Raw genomic sequence first — 15,872 nt, forward strand, 5'->3', positions numbered from 1 at the left:
ATTCAACACTAAAAAGAAATGGGTGGGGAGCCTGGGTGGCTCAGGTCATTATCTTACGGTTTGTGAGTTCAAGCCCCTCACAGGGCTCAGTGATAACAGTTGGAGCCCGGAGACTGCTTCAGATTCTGTCTCCCTCTCTCTCCACCCCTGACCCACTCGTGCTCTGTCTCTCTGTCTCAAAAATAAATAAACATTAAAAAAAAAAAAAAGAAATGGATTATGCAGCCATGTAAAAGCCTTGGAGGAACCTTCAATGTATACTGCTTGGGGAAAGAAGTCAAACTGAAAAGGCTACATACTGAATGCTTTCTATTACATACATTCTGGGAAAGGCCAAACTATGGAGAAGACAGTAAAAAATGATCAATGGTTGCCAGGAGTTGGGGGGAGGGAAGGGATGAATAGGCAGAGGAGTTTAGGAAGGAAAAACTCTCCTGTATGATAATATAATGGTGCATACATGTCATTCTGCATTTGTCCAGACCCACGGAATGCACAACACCAAGGGTAAACTCCAATGTGAACTCTGGATTTGGGGTGAAAATGACGTGTCAGTGTAGATTCATTGATTGTAACATATGTACGCCCCTGGAGGGGGATGTTGATAGTGGGAGGCTGGAGGCTGTGAGCGTTTAGGGTTGGGAGGTGCAATGAGAATGCTCTACTTTCTACTCAGTTTTACTATGAACCTGAAACTGCTTTAAAAAATAAAGCCTATTAATAATAATAAAACAATCTTGAAGACAACCTCAGGTTTTGGTAGATAGTCCCTAAACTGAGAACCGTATTTTAGGTTCTCTTCCTGGCTCTGTCCCAAACACAGTGTGTCTTTGTGTATGATCATTTCCCTCTCTGGGCCTCAGTTTCATGATCTATAGAATGAAGAAACTAGTTTATGCTCCAGGTTCTATAAGCCTCTGACATCTAAGAATAAAAGGAGAGGAAGGAAAGAAGGAGAGACAGAGACAGACAGAAGGTGAAGGGGGAGGTGGTGAAAGGAAGGAAAGGGGAAGGAAAATGGGAAAAACAACCACAAAGTCATCAAGTGGTAGATAGGGAACTAAGGAAGAAGTCAAATTGAACCAGGGCCATCAGCAGTATCCGCTTTGGGTAGATACGGCCAGGAAAGTGGGTTGGCCCACATCTGTGCCTTCAGTCGTACCTGATCCGAGACAAGCTCTAATGCCCCAAGGGAGACTGTTACATTTATTTGATGAGCACTAAGTGAGAGAGAATTCTGTGCTGTGCTAGGTACACTAACCCAGCCAGGGAAAAGAAATGTCTATATATAAATACTAGCTTAACAGTCTACAGTTTGCTTCTGAAGTCAGACAGATCTGGGTTGGCTGATTGGCTGTGTAAGGTCATCAGGTGAAAGATGGCCCCAAAGATATCCGCCTCCCAATCCCAGAATCTGTGACTGTCACATTATATGGCACTTTGCAGATGTGGTTAAATTAAGACTCTCAAGATGAGATTATCCTGATTATCTAGGTGGGCCCTAAATTAATCGCAAGCATCCTTCTAGGAGGGAGGCAGAGGGAGGTGTGATGACAGACAACAGGAAACCATGTGATAGACTCAGAGTCAGAAAGAAAAGCCACCGCATGAAGATGCAGGAAGGGCCACGAGCCAAGGAAGGCGAGGAATGCAGCTCTAGAAGCCGGAACAGACAGGGAGACATACTCCCCCTAGAGCCTCTGGAGGGGCTGTGGCCCTACCAACACCTGACATTAGCCCATTGAAACTGATTTTAGGGCTGGCACCCAGAGCTCCAAGGGCACAAGCTTGTGATGTCCTCAGCCACCAAGTTGGTGGCAGTGTCTTAAGGCAGCCTAAGGAAACGAATATGAGCAGAGGCAAGGCTTACCTCCCTGAGCCTTACTCCCATCTGTTAAATGGGAACAATAATACATTCATTCATCAGATGTTTTTTGAGAGCCTACCGTGGGCCGGCCCTATGCACTGGGGATGCCAGGTGACCAAGGCCTTCCTGTTTTCACGGAGCTTAAATTCTAGTGCGAGGAAACCAGAACATCAGCAAGACCATTACGCACTGTGCGAAGCAACATGAGAGTAAATGGTGGGTGTGGGGCACAGTAACTAGGTGGCCGGGGGCGCTTGCTTTGGACAGGCAGAAAAGGAGAAAAACAGAGTTAATTGGAGAACAAAAAGATAGCTGGTGTGGCTGGATGTCCTGTTCCAGGGAGAGGGACAAGGTTAGGCTGTGAGGGGGCAGGGCCCAGAGCCACCAACGGGAGGGGTCTGGGTGGTATTCGCAGGACCGCTGGGAGCAGGGAGGAGGCTTTAGGCAGAGGAGTGGCATCATCACTGGCCGCTGTGAGGACATAGATTTTAGGTGGGGAAGAGAAAGGCAAGAACACTCCCTAAGGAGTTCCCACTGTCTTCCCAGTGAGAGGTGGTACCGGCTTGGAGGAGGGTGAGGGCAGTGAGGATGAAGGATGCCAGAGTGTGAAGTAACATAATGAGTGTGGAGTGCCTGGCACATAGGAAATGCCCAATAAGTGGAAGCCTTCATTGTGGGATTATTATCATCACCACCACCATCACCATCATCGTTATTCGCATCTACGGAACACAACTCATACTTGGTACAGCATGAGCAGAGTTGGCACTGCAGCAGGTGAGAGAGACCCCATGGTGTCTTCATTCCTGTCCCCCAAAAGAAGCAACTTCTTCTGAAGCCGCTGACTTTCTCCCCCTCCCTGGTCCATCTACCTCCCCCCTCCCCAAGTCCAGAATCCTAGAAAAGTGCCCACACCCACTTACACAAACACACCATCTAGGAGCCATCTAGGAGCTCTGAGGGATAGTTTTTGATATTAAAAACGGCATGGTAAGCCTGGTGGACCTTTGGAGATTAGATCTGATACAACTTTTTAAATCTATAATTAGATCTGTGTGCTCGTCGCAGTATCATTGACTGGGTCTTTGTCTGTCTGTCTGTCTGTCTGATACACACAGACACACACATACCTCCATCTCCACCAGCACCCCGACAGTCCAAGCCCCATCACCTCGCACGTGGTGAGCAGTCATCTCCTCAGTGGTCTCCCTTCCTCCTGTCTTGCTCTTCCTTCACTGCGTCTCCACACAGATCACTCAGAGCACACTTCGAATAACATCCAGCCCCTTGCCGGGACCTGCACACCCCTCGCCTGCCTGTGCCCTTGTCTGACCTCTGTTCCCTGCACTCCCGCAACTCCCCTCCCTGGCCTCCTTTCACACTCTGCGGTGCCCTCCCCTGGGCCCTCTCCCTTCCCAGCCCTGCCTGGAACACACTGCCAGCTCCTCTCCCTGCCCCCGTCCCCAGTTTCCCCACAGCTGGCCCCTTCTCTGCTTTTTTGTTCTTGGCTCCGACGCCATCTTCTCAACGTCCTTCCCTGACAAATTTACCTAGATTGCCTCTCCCTTCCCACCCCACTTATCTTCCTTGACAGCACTGTGCTCATTCCTTTCAAGGCATTGACCACAGTTTATGATTATCGTTTCTCCTTTATGTCTGGTTCCCACGCCAGGCAGGTTGTCACGGACTGAATGTTTGTGTCCTCCCAACATTCAGATGTTGAGGCCATAAACCCCCCCCCACCCCACCCCCCGCAAAGGAGTAGTTTGTATTCATTTCCACCAAGTTGTACAGCTCCAGGCAAGGCCCCTCCCAGCCTTCTGCCTCAGTTCTCTAAACTATTAAAGGGGGGCAATAAGGTTTCCCCCATAGCACAGTGGAACTCAAACTCTGGCCAGTATCAGAACCACCCAGGGAAGTTGGTCTAAATGCAAACAAAGGCCCAGATTCTCCCAACTTCAATGAGTCAGAGTCTCTCTGTGTTTTAGTTCCTCCCTAGATGCTTCTGATAGCTGCCAGCTTTCCAAACTGCCACTGACGAAGCAGAAACGAGGCCTGCTGTTTACTCTAAAGGGTCAGAAAAGATGATTATCACTGTTTAAATCCCACTTATTCCACCCTCTATGGAGATACCGAGTGAGGCTGCTGCCTGCGTCCCAACCCAAGGGAAGCGGGGCATGCAGCCCAGCGGCCAGTGGGGATGAAAAGCACAAGCACCGGGGTCCTCAGTGCTTCGGAAATGCCCTACAACTTCGTACCCATTTCACAAAGTGGGGACAGAGAGGAGCAATACCTTTCCCAGGGTCACCACAGATTCATGGTAAGAGCCACCATGGAACCAAGAGCTACAGGTGCCTGGGCCAGTGTTAAAGGGCTTGTTTTGGAAGTCCCTCCCCCCCATCCTGGAAGAAGACCTCTTGCCCACTGACAGGTGGCACCAGCTGGAGGTCTGCGGGCAGCGCTCTGCCAGTTGCCTGTTCGCTGACGACGCCCGGGCAGGGCCCCAGCAAATTCCCGAGTCCCAGCAGCTCCTTTCCCGAAGGTCTGAAGATTAACTCAGGCGTCTCGCAACCCGGGGAGGAAAACAGGAACTAGCCCCATATCTAAACGTCTCAAGCTCCTTGACAATCTTATTTCTCCATCTTGTTGCCTAAGTGGGAACACAGATCCGTTGAGGGGTGTGGGGTGAGAGCCGAGATTAGAAGAGAAAGGTAGAGTCTCCATGCTGCGGCGAGGCAGACCGGACCAGAGGCTGCAGCCTGCTGTCCCACAGACGGTGCCAGACCAGCGAAGAGAGGCCACTTCTCAAACCACAGTGTCCCAGTCTATTCGGGGCAAGGCACTTGAAGGGTGGGGCCAGGGTTCAAACCAAGGGGTTGGTGTAGTGGTCAGAGCCACAGGCCTCAGAGACAGAACGATCTGGCTCGGGTTGATTTGGGGCTCTGCCGAGGATTGGCTGTGACCTCGGGCAAGCTATTCTTTACCTCTCTAGGCCTCAGTTTCCACATCTGTAAAAACAAAATGGCAGTGCTACCCAGAGAAGTAGCCAGGCTTTTCGGAGCCTGACGCTTATGCTGCTTGGTGGGTGGGGGGGTATCGGTAAGGGGTGGGATAGGCCTCTTTAAGAATCAGAATACCAAATTACAAATTCAGAATTGCCCACAGGACCTTGGAAGGGGTCCCATGGAAGGGAGGGCCCGGACAAATCTGTCTCGGATGCTACCAGTTGGCTGAGAGATCACTGGAGCAAAGCCCTCAGCCCGTGAGATGATATTACAGGACGGGTATGGCTTGAGTAAAACGCTATAATTTTGAAGGAAGGAGGAAATCTTGGCCCGTTCATCTGTCACTGAAGCAGAGATAATGACAGAGCGTGGAACACTAGAGAAACCCCCTCAAGGCCTTCTTTAGTTACAGAGTTCAATCCTGAATGTCATGTGCGACCTTAGGCAAGTCACGTGCTCTCCAGGCGCCAGTGTCCTGCCCAGTGTAATGTGGCTGGCTCGGCTCTCTCCCTGGAGCCTCACAAAAGCTAAGAAGCAGCTGGAGGTGGGTGAGTGCTTGCTCCTTTTTCTCCCAACTTTTCCCAAGGAGGGGGAGCACCCAGAAACATGCCTTACAGCAGACGTCAGCCAGTGGGAAGCGGAGCCCCCGGCCTGGGATGAATAAGGAGATGGGGTATATAGGTATTCTCCTGGAGACAGAAATAGGGTGTTAGTTAAAAAGGCTGCCTGGTGGCTCAGTCAGTTAAATGACAGACTTCAGCTCAGGTCATGATGTCGCGGTTCACGAGTTCAAGCCTCACATCAGACCCTGTGCTAACAGCTGACAGCTGACAGCTCAGGGCCTAGAGCCTGCTTCAGATTCTGTGTCTCCCTCTCTCTCTGTCCCTCCCCCACTTGTGCTCTGTCTCTCTCTCTCAAAAATAAATAAAAACATAAAAAAACAAAAAACCTGCCAAGTTGGGCTCTGGTCCCTACTCTGTCACTTTCTAGCTATGCAACTTCGGGCAGGTCACTTTGGTTCAGAGTCTGATTTCCTTGTCGTTTAATGTATAGGATTAAATGAGAAGATACAGGTAAAAGCCTCAGGAGAATGTCTGTCTCTAAGTGAAGGGCTCCATACATGTGAGTTCTTAACAATAATGAGTATTGTAGTCACTGCTATTGGGTGAGGTGGATGACTCCCCTCCCAAGTCCCTTCCTGCCTCTCCTGCTCCAGCCTCTCTCGCACTGGGCTCCTTTGGGCAGGAGGAGCATGCTCCGGGGGAGGTGGGCGGGTCCTCATTCCAGCTTGGCCAGAGCCTGCTGAGGCATGAGCAGCTGCTGAGCCGGGGTTTGCACCTGACGGACACCTTCCTGCTTGCCTCCTTCCAGAGCAGACCTCCTCATCACCCGGAGCCCTCTCTCTCGGAAGCAGTCATGCCTGTGACAAAGAGTGCCAGGGGCCCCCAGGAAGCTGCTGACCTCAAACTGGACCTCACGTACCCACCCCAAAGTGCCAAGGAGCTGCAGAGCAAGGACTCCAGTTTCTGGGATGGACGCTCTTCCGAGTCGCCAGGCTTAGAGAAAACCAAAGGCATAACGTGAGTGCTCTTGTCTGCCACCCCCATGTCCGCCTTTCAGCCTGGACACTTGCATTGACAAAAACCCTCGAGTAGCCACCTCTGACCACCCCCCCCAACCCATTGTGCAGATGGGAAAACTGAGGTCACAAATGGTGCAGTCGGAGACTGAGACAAGATGAGAGCTCACGGGGCAGGAGCAGAGACTCGTGGTCCCGCTCTCCACAGGTGCAGGTGGGGACGTTAAGGCCTGGTTACCCCAGGCCACACACTGGGCTGTTGGCAGGAGGGGTGCTAGAATCCCGTGCTGGCCCTGTCAGTTTTGTTCCTGGTCAATCCCCATCATTGGGAAGGGGGGGGCAGAATCCCCAGCTTCTCAGAAAAGAAGGGGAGATCTGAGCTTAAAACCACAGTGGCCTCACCAACAGCCAAGCGTTACTCACCACCCACCCCCGTCCTCAAGATACCCTGGTCTCTACTTCGGCCTCTACTTCAATGGTGAGGACGTCAAAAGCACAGTATGTGGAAGACTGTCTTCCACCTCCTCGGGGTGTGTTTGAGAGTGGAGGAGGCTTACGGACCATGAGAAGGAAGCGTCTGCAGAAGGGGTTTAGGTGGGGAAGCCAAGCTCCAGGGCACAGCAACCTCTGCATCCACCACACTAGCAGAGTGGCCGGTTCACTTAGGAGATGTGGGTGAGGAGGCGGTGGAGAGTGCCGCTGCTTCACGAGAACCTGTTGACCCCGCTGGTATAGCAGCAAGAACACCTGCGTTCACCTTGTGATTCTGCACCTTCCCTTCCCTAAGCCTCAGTTTTCCCCATATGTAAAATAGGGTTAAGTTGTGGCAGTGCGAATCCTGTGGGGATTACATCTGAAGGGAGGGGGTGTGCAGCAAGGAGGGTCTGCAGAGCTCCTTTCCATCGCCTCAGTGCCAGGACCAGGACCGTGTGGACACAATGACTCCACCAGACAGGGCTCAGCTGCCCCACGGCTAATCCTGGGGGCTGTGGATTCCTGACACTGAGGGGGAACTTTCCAGGCCCTGGGGCCATCCTCTGCTGAGGAGGGCTATTTCTCAATCAGAGGCCTTCGGGGAACCAACTAGCTCTTGCGTCTTAAACCGACACATGGTTTGGTGGCAACTTCAACTGCTCAAGAATCAAAGAAATAAAAGCATGAGAGAACTAGAGGTGCCCTCCGTGGCTTGGAGCGAAAGAGAAACAAGTCAGGCAAGCATGGAACTCACATTTCCACTTAGCTGCTAACCAGCCTGAGCAAGTGACAGAACTTTCTCTGTGCCCCAGTTTCTCCTCTGTGAAATGACACGTCGCTCCTCCCAGGATGGCTGCAAAGGTGATTCGTGCATAAAGCCCTCAAGCACAGCACCCTTAAAAGCTGGATGCTGTGAATCCCAGTAAGGTCCAAGGTCAACAAAAGGTAGGGCTATAGAACACGGGTTCTCCCAGGCAGGTGCTTGGTGCCCAGCTCACCCCATTAAGTTTTTAAGTTGGCTGAGTAGCCCAAAGTTAAATTCTGATTTCCTAAGTCCTTTGGTTAGAAATTTCTAAAGTGACCTACTGACCCTTTCCTTGTTGCAAAATAAGCCCATTATTGGAGAGCCGTGGGGGCTAGTGCTCAGTCAGCGATGTTGACACCCACAGGGAGAGAGAAAGGCACCCGGCTCTCCTCCACCCTCTCTCCCTCAATTGTTCTCTTTAACCCTTAACAAATAGACAGGCAGATCCTCAGAAAGCCATGGATCTGGAGATCAACATAAAGATGAGGATGGTTGGGGCAATCCTTTAAAAATCTCATTCTTCCCAACATTCCAGCATTTGCAGAGGCTTAGCAAAGTAGATGAGTTGCCCAAGATGACACAGCTAGTTAAGTAGTGGCCTTGGGATTTAATCCCAGGTTTGTCCAACCTCAGAGGCCAGGCTCCTTCCAGAATATGTCTGCTGCCCTTCACAGTCAGTGTCCTTGCTAGAAAGCTCCCATAGAGAATTTCCCATGTTTCTAAAGTTGTGGATGTAAACCCAACACCCACCTTGGTTTAACTTGCTGCACGTACAAAGAGGTATAGCGATAGGTTGTTTTGTAATTCACCTCCCTGGAACTTAGCCCTGAAAGTGTCCTTCAGACCACCTTCCCATCTCTCTTAAAGAAGGGGTCTGAGTTTTCGGTTTTGTTTTTGTTGGGGCTGGGAGGAGGCAAGCCACTCCCTAGCTTGATGTCCTGGCCTGAGGGGCAAAAGAAATTCCTCTGGAACCCTGTCCCCAGATGATCCTGTCTCAACAGACCCCATCTGGGGACCCAAGTCATCTGACCGATTTATACAGAAGTCCCCGTGATTTCTCTTTCCTGCCAGCCTTTTTCCCTTTTCTTTGAGTTCAGTCCTGTTCCAGCTACTAGTCCTCTGACCTTGGATCATCCCCTTTCTGAGCTTCAGTTCCCTGGGTTATGAAATAGAATTACCCCTCTATGCATCTGTCCGGGCCTGTTTCTAGGAGGCAGTCCAGTAAGAGTGGGGTAAAGAACAAGGACTCTGAGGTAGTTCTGGGTTCAAATCCTGACTCCCTAGTATATCTTTGAACACATCACTAAAAAACAAGATCTCTGTGCCTCAGTTTCCTTATCAGCAAAATAAAGGCAGTAACCTACTTCCTAGTCTTGACAAGAGGATTCAATGAGGTCATGGGGTAAAGTATTTAGCATAGTGTCTATTATTAATATTAGAATAGCATACATTGAGTTTTAGCTGTAGCATACACTGAGTGTTAGCTGCTAACACCCGAACAGGTTTGGCACACTGAGATGGTTGGTTACTCTACAGGTGACCCAGAGGTGCCAGTCAAGGCCATGGGGACTGAGAGATGGCCGGGAGCCCACCTATCCAGCTGAACTCAGGTGTTAGCATGCTGTGAGGGAAGCCTGTTGGACCTCCTCACTTTCAAACACGCACGCCCTCACGTCTCTTTCCTTTAGCGCATTCCAGACCTTGATTCACCTGGTGAAAGGCAACATGGGCACAGGGATCCTGGGCCTACCCCTGGCCGTGAAGAATGCGGGCATCCTGGTAAGAGGGGCTGCTGCAGGTCGGACCAGTGTGGCTGGGTTATAGGAGGGAAGAGGGAGGAGAGGCTCCAAGTGGATTTAACGGCTTGCAGTGAGCAATCTTTCTGGGAGGCAGCTTGGTCCAGACTTAGAATCTAGACATCTAGCCAGGGTTTGAGTTCTGGCTCTGCCACAGACTTAGAGTGGCCTTGGCCACTCTTTCCCTTCTCTGGGACTCCGTTTTCTCCCTTGTAGAATGCAGAGGTTGGACTATGACTAATTTTCCAACTCTGGCCAATGGAGCACTAGCTCTCCGTAGGGGTCTCAGAAGGAGCCCCCTACTCCCACCACAACACCCACTGGAATTGCTTTATGTGCTTTACTAAAGTACTACTTGAGATTATATATATATATTTTTTAATGTTTTATTTATTTCTAGGAGAGAGAGAGAGACAGCGTGAGCAGGGGAGAGTCAGAGAGAGAGAGGGAGTCACAGACTGAAACAAGCTCCAGGCTCCGAGCTGGCAGTCAGCACAGAGCCCGACGCGGGGCTCGAACCCACGAACCGCGAGATCATGACCTAAGCGAAAGTCGGACGCTTAACCGACTAAGCCACCCAGGCGCCCCAGCTTGAGATTATATTTGAAAGAATAGCCATAGCTGCTTTAGCGAGCCAGGACTTGCAAAGCAGTTTGCTAGAAAGGTCCTTGAGTGCCGAATGGCATCTGTGTTAGCAAATCTCTCCTTGCGGCGCTCTCCACAAAGCCATTCTCTTCTCTCTTCCCATTTCCCTTGGATCTGCCGTCCTCCAGATGGGCCCGCTCAGTTTGCTGGCAATGGGCTTCATCGCCTGCCACTGTATGCACATCCTGGTCAAATGTGCCCGGCGCTTCTGCCACAGGTAAGGACAACAGCATCCTCACACTGATCCTTGGTACTCGGATCTCAGGAACATCCCAGAAACATGCTGCCTATGATTGGAGTTCTGAATTTCCTTCAACAAAGTCAAGAAAAAGAGAAAAGCATTTGGGGCAGGGATCTAAGGCGAGGCTCTGCCACATGACTCATTAGGTGATATCGATCAGGCCACTGAGCTTATCTGCTTGGCTCATCTGGAAAATCCATGCGTAACCCTGCCTCAGAGGATTGTGATGAGAATCCACTGGATCATGGATTTGAAAACCACTGTACCCAAGTGAGGTGTGCATTATTATCCCTGTCATGTAGTGACCACCCCACTTGACAGGGGAGGAAACACAAGCCGCCCAAGAAATACCAGCAGGCGTCTAAGTCTGAACTAGAACTTGGGTCTCTGCCCTAGTGTTCTTTCCACTCTAGCCGGGTCCTGCCTTGTGGTGTGTCTCCTACTTTTCAGTATGCGATCTTCGGTTAGACTGCCTCCTGGTAATGGTGTATGTACTTTCTCCCACAGGCTTAACAAGCCCTTCATGGATTATGGCGACACAGTGCTGCACGGGCTGGAAGCCAGCCCCAGCGCCTGGCTCCGGAACCACGCCCACTGGGGAAGGTACCTTGTTTTACCTGGAGTGGGGTAATGTACAGGAGGAGGAAATGTGTGGCTGTCAGGGATGCCTTCTTCCCTGGAAAGCTGGCTCTTGTGGCACAGAATATTGGACTTTCCACATGGACAGGGTTCGCTGGCAATCTTCCTGATCCAACCCCCTCCTTGTATGCCTCCAGTGACAGGGTGCTCATTCCTTTGCTCTGCAGTTTTAATATTATTTGCTTTTTTATAAAACTATGTTTGTCCAATTGTACTATGTACTAGGCCCTGTAAATACTGTGGAGAGCAAGGCAAGCAGGCTTTGCTCTCAAAGAACCCATAATCCAGTGGGAGAGACAAGCGTTACATAGTTTAGGAGACAGTCACTTAATAACCATGGGATAAGTGCGATGAAGAAAAGAAATACTAGTTGCTGGGGCGCCTGTGTGGCTCAGCTGGTTAAGCATCTGACTCTTGATTGTGGCTCGGGTCACGATCTCACAGTTTGTGAGTTTGAGCCCCACACTGGGACTCTGCTGACAGTGTGGAGTCTGCTTGGGATTCTCTCTCTGCCCCTCTCCCAATCCTGCTCTATTTCTCTCTCTCTCTCTCTCAAAAAATAAATAAATAAATAAATAAATAAACTTAAAAAAAAAATACGAGTTGCTACTGAGCAGGTAAGGAGATGTGCGTGAGCTCATGTGGGCTTCCTAGGATAGGACAGTTGAGATGATCCTGGAAGGGAAGAATTCTTGAGTATGAGGAATTACCTAGGGGAAGTTGGCAAGAGCCTGGACAGCCTTCCAGGAAAAAGGAAGAGCAGACTGTGAAGGTCTGAAGCAAGAAAGTATTCATGACAGTTTCAAGGCATGGAGACTTAGGTAGCTTGAGGTCAGAGAGTCAAAGAGATGAAGCTGAAGAATAATGATCGAGGGGGCCAAGCAAAGTGTACATTTTAGACCCTCCTAAAGGTTTTGTTCGTTTCTTCAAAACAACCAGGAAGCTACTGAAGTGTTTTAATCAGGCAAGTGAGCATATTTGCATTGTTTAAAGATCTCTCTGGTTTTGGGATGCCTGGGTGGCTCAGTCACTTAAGTGTCTGACTCTTAATTTCAACTCAGGTCACGATCTCACAGTTTGTGGGATTGAGCCCCATGTCGAGCTCTGTACTGACAGCACAGAGCCTGCTTAGGATTCTCTCTCTGTCTCTCTCTCTGCCCCTCTCCCACTCATGCCCTCTCAATCTCTCTCTCAAATTAAATAAAAAACATTTTAAAAAATTTTTAATGTTTATTTATTCTTGAGAGAGAGACAGAGTACGAGAAGGGAAAGACAGAGAGAGAGGGAGACACAGAATCCAAAGCAGGCTTCAGGCCCTGAGCTGTCAGCACAGAGCCCAATGCAGGGCTCAAATGCACAAACTGTAAGATCATGACCTGAGCTGAAGTCAGACACTTAACCAACTGAGCTACCCAGGTGCCCCATAAATAAAAAATATTTTTAAAATCTTTTTTAAAAAAAATCTCTGGCTTCTGTTAGGAGAATACATTGTAAGCGAGCAACCATAGATTTAGTGAGACCTATGAAAAGGCCGTTGACAATGTCTAGGCAGATAGTAGTGACATCTGGGACCAAGCTGGTGGCAGTAGGGATGGGAAAAAGTGAATTTGGTTGTGCTTTGTACTCTGGACTGTGGGAAAAGGAAGGTCAAGGTTGACTCAGATTTCTGACGACTTCTGTTTTGGACAAGTTGGGTTTGAAGTTCAAGTGGAGATGGCAGGTGGGTAGTGAAATGTGTGGTTTGAACAAATCTTCATGCGGGAGATACAGAGCTGAAGTCATCAGGCATGAAGCCAGGGGTCAGAGAGGTTCCCTCAGGGAGAGAGTTTATAATGAGAGGAAAAGAGAAAAAAGACCAAGACGTTAAGGACCCTTTGCTGTGCTGAAGTCCTCCTCCGGCAACTCCTGTCTTGCTTTCAGGGATGACTCGGAACAAGTCAGCCCCCTCCATTCTGTGGTACTTGAGACTAAATCTACTCTTTAGTTTTTGTTTTCAGGCCTGTCCCCACTCTGTCTGCATACTCTTTTCTGAGCACCATGTAGGCCAAAGTATCTCTTGAACTGTGACACCCAACCTAAACCTGATAGTCCCTGTGCTGTACCCTCTCATGTAATGTAGTCAACAGAGCATCATGGGTCTGGTGCCTCCTTCGGCCAAAAGCCCATTTACATGCTGAATCAATAAATTCAGCCTCTGAGCGGACAACAGAAGGCTTTGGGATGATAACCAGAACTTTCCCGGTGTGTGAGCCAAGAAGAGGCTTTGCCTATCACTTGCCCCTCAAATCCTGATCATTGGACACAGTAAGCAGCATTTTCCGGTCTGGCTCAGTCAGTAGAGCATGTGACTGACTCTTAACCTCCAGGCCATGAGTTCAAGTCCCACATTGGCTGTGGAGTCTAGTTAAAATTCATATTAAATTAAAGCCACTTTTCCTGTTCTTCCCAGAGCTCTTGTTCCACTAATCACTCCCTCTCCTATAACTTGAACTTCCTTTTTGATCTGTGGGCTCTTCCTCTCAACATTTAAATGCATTCATGTATCTCCATCCTAAAAATAATAAACTCAGGGGCGCCTGGGTGGCTTAGTCGGTTAAGCGTCCGACTTTCGCTTAGGTCATGATCTCGCGGTTCGTGGGTTCGAGCCCCGCGTCGGGCTCTGTGCTGACTGCCAGCGCAGAGCCTGGAGCCTGTTTCGGAGCCTGTTTCGGAGTCTGTGACTCCCTCTCTCTCTGACCCTCCCCTGCTCACGCTGTCTCTCTCTCTCTCTCTCCTGGAAATAAATAAAAACATTAAAAAAAAATTTAAAAATAATAAACTCATAAAGTTTCCTGGACCTCACACCATCCTCTAGCTACCATCCTAGCTTACGTTCAGCAGCTGCTTATTCAACAGGCATCTACTGCATACCTGCAATGTGTCAGGACGTGTTCTAGGCAGTGGGTCTACAGTGATGAACAGAATGGGCCCCGTTAAGACTGGAACTTACACTTAGCTCCATGAAAGAACAGCACACCCTCTGACTCTGCTTCCATATATCTGACTCACACCACTTCCATGGGTTGCCTGGATTTTCTGTCCTCACGTTTCTGTTGAAGTTCTTTCTACCAGCATCCTAAAAGACCTCCTCATTGCACCTTCTTTGCCCTAGAGAGCCTCTCAACAGTGTGGGTACAATTGGCTATTCTCTTCTTCAAACATTTTCTCTTCCCTTGGCTTCTATTAAACCTTCTCCCCACACCTAGTTTACCCCCTAGCTTTCTGGCTAGTCCTTTGCTTTCATTGCAGGCTCCTTTGTTTCTGTTTCCCCTTTAAATATTGGTGTTCTCTAGGGTTTTGAACTCTGACTTCTCTTCTTCTCTCTCCTCACACTCCCCAACATTGGCCTGCCTTCTCAAGGCTTTATCCATTACTGACAAATCAGCAGTTCCAGGCCTTTATATATAGTTGTCTCCTAAATGTCTCCTATAGGAAATCTCAGGCTCAACAATTCAGATACTGAATCTGTCAATTCTTCCCCTTCTCCTAAAACCTATTCCTTCCTTCTAGTTCATTTTGTTGTCCGAGCCAAAGCCTGTCAGTCACCTTTGATCATTTCCTTTCCCTTTCCGCCAGATGTAGGTGGTCAACAGCTTCGTTAAGTTCTAGCTCCCTAGTACCTCTTAAAATTCTTTAATGACCTTGTCTTTGTCCAGCCTGTTGGACACTTCTGTTATTGTAATAATCTCCTATCCAGTCTTCCCATCCTTAGTTTTACCCCTTCCAATGGATTCTGCACAGCCTGAGAAATCTGCCTAATTCCTCTGCTGAAATGCTTTCTTCACTTCTTCCTCTCCATCTCTCCCTCCTCATCTTCTTTTTAATAATATGTCTCTTTCTTCCCCTCCCCAAGGGTCTCCCACCCAGGTATTGGTTTTTCTATGAATGCTATCTGCTCTATAATTTGGGTATATTGTCCTTTTCACCATGGCGCTTAGTGCCATATTCTTTTTTGTCCATCTCAGCCATTACTCTGTGAACCCATAAAGGAGGGCATCACATGTTATTTGATTTCCTCAGAGCCTAATGAGGTGTCTGGCATATGGCAGAAAAAATTTTAATGTTAATGATAGCTAATTAAAAATGTAGTGCCTACTGCCCTACGTCAATTTAGTATCAATTATGAGGAATGCCACAGAGTCAAGGATGGGAGGAGGTTCCGAACCATGAAGAATCTCACCACTTTCTGAGCTGAGAGCATGAGGGTGGATGAGAACCATTTTTTAAAAAAGAACTATTGCTACCTTACTTCTTACTACCCCATTGTTGACTGAGGTAGCAGAACAGAGTGTCACCAAGCCCCAGGGACAGAAATAGAAATGACAAACCAACTCTTCTTTTATAATAAGTTTTCTCTCTCTCCCTTCTCTTCCAGGCATATCGTGAGCTTCTTCCTTATAGTCACCCAGCTGGGCTTCTGCTGTGTGTACATTGTGTTTCTGGCTGATAATTTAAAACAGGTAGAGTCTTCTAGAGAAGGTGGAAGGGGAAAGGACATGGAAAAGGAGGGTCCTCTGTTAGTTTTTCAGCAAATGTGGCTTCTTGTCTTGGGCTCTGAGTGTCCTCATCAGTACAACAAAGGAAGTTAAATTAGATGTTATCAAAGAACCCAGACTTCCCCCAGTTCACGTATCTGTTCAACAAGTAGTTATTTTTTCCACAGTGTGCTTGGTCTAGTATCTTGGACCAAGATTCTCAAAGCTCATCTTTAAAACTGAGCTCGAAGGAAGCTTGGATTTTGTCATTTGTCCAGCCTTGGAGCTTAATCCCCCTTAACTCTCC

The 15,872-nt window shown here is 48.9% G+C and overlaps 1 protein-coding gene across 3 annotated transcripts in view; it reads left to right on the forward strand.

Moving 5' to 3' along the window:
* SLC36A2 (solute carrier family 36 member 2) overlaps positions 1-15,872 on the forward strand; it is a 46,342-nt gene that overhangs the window by 13,985 nt on the left and 16,485 nt on the right. The window contains exons 1-6 of one of the 3 annotated variants that reach the window (XM_039239439.1): positions 5,344-5,420; positions 6,244-6,452; positions 9,419-9,509; positions 10,300-10,388; positions 10,920-11,015; positions 15,466-15,550. In XM_039239439.1, the coding sequence (XP_039095370.1) occupies positions 6,289-6,452; positions 9,419-9,509; positions 10,300-10,388; positions 10,920-11,015; positions 15,466-15,550 (525 nt within the window). In that variant the 5' untranslated portion in view covers positions 5,344-5,420; positions 6,244-6,288. Of the gene's footprint in view, positions 1-5,343; positions 5,421-6,243; positions 6,453-9,418; positions 9,510-10,299; positions 10,389-10,919; positions 11,016-15,465; positions 15,551-15,872 lie in introns of those variants that run through there. The other 2 variants (XM_039239438.1, XM_039239440.1) reach the window with 2 other exon arrangements.

Source organism: Hyaena hyaena, unplaced genomic scaffold (genome assembly GCF_003009895.1).
Source record: "Hyaena hyaena isolate Hyena2069 unplaced genomic scaffold, ASM300989v1 scaffold_157, whole genome shotgun sequence".
Classification (NCBI taxonomy): Eukaryota; Metazoa; Chordata; class Mammalia; order Carnivora; family Hyaenidae; genus Hyaena; species Hyaena hyaena.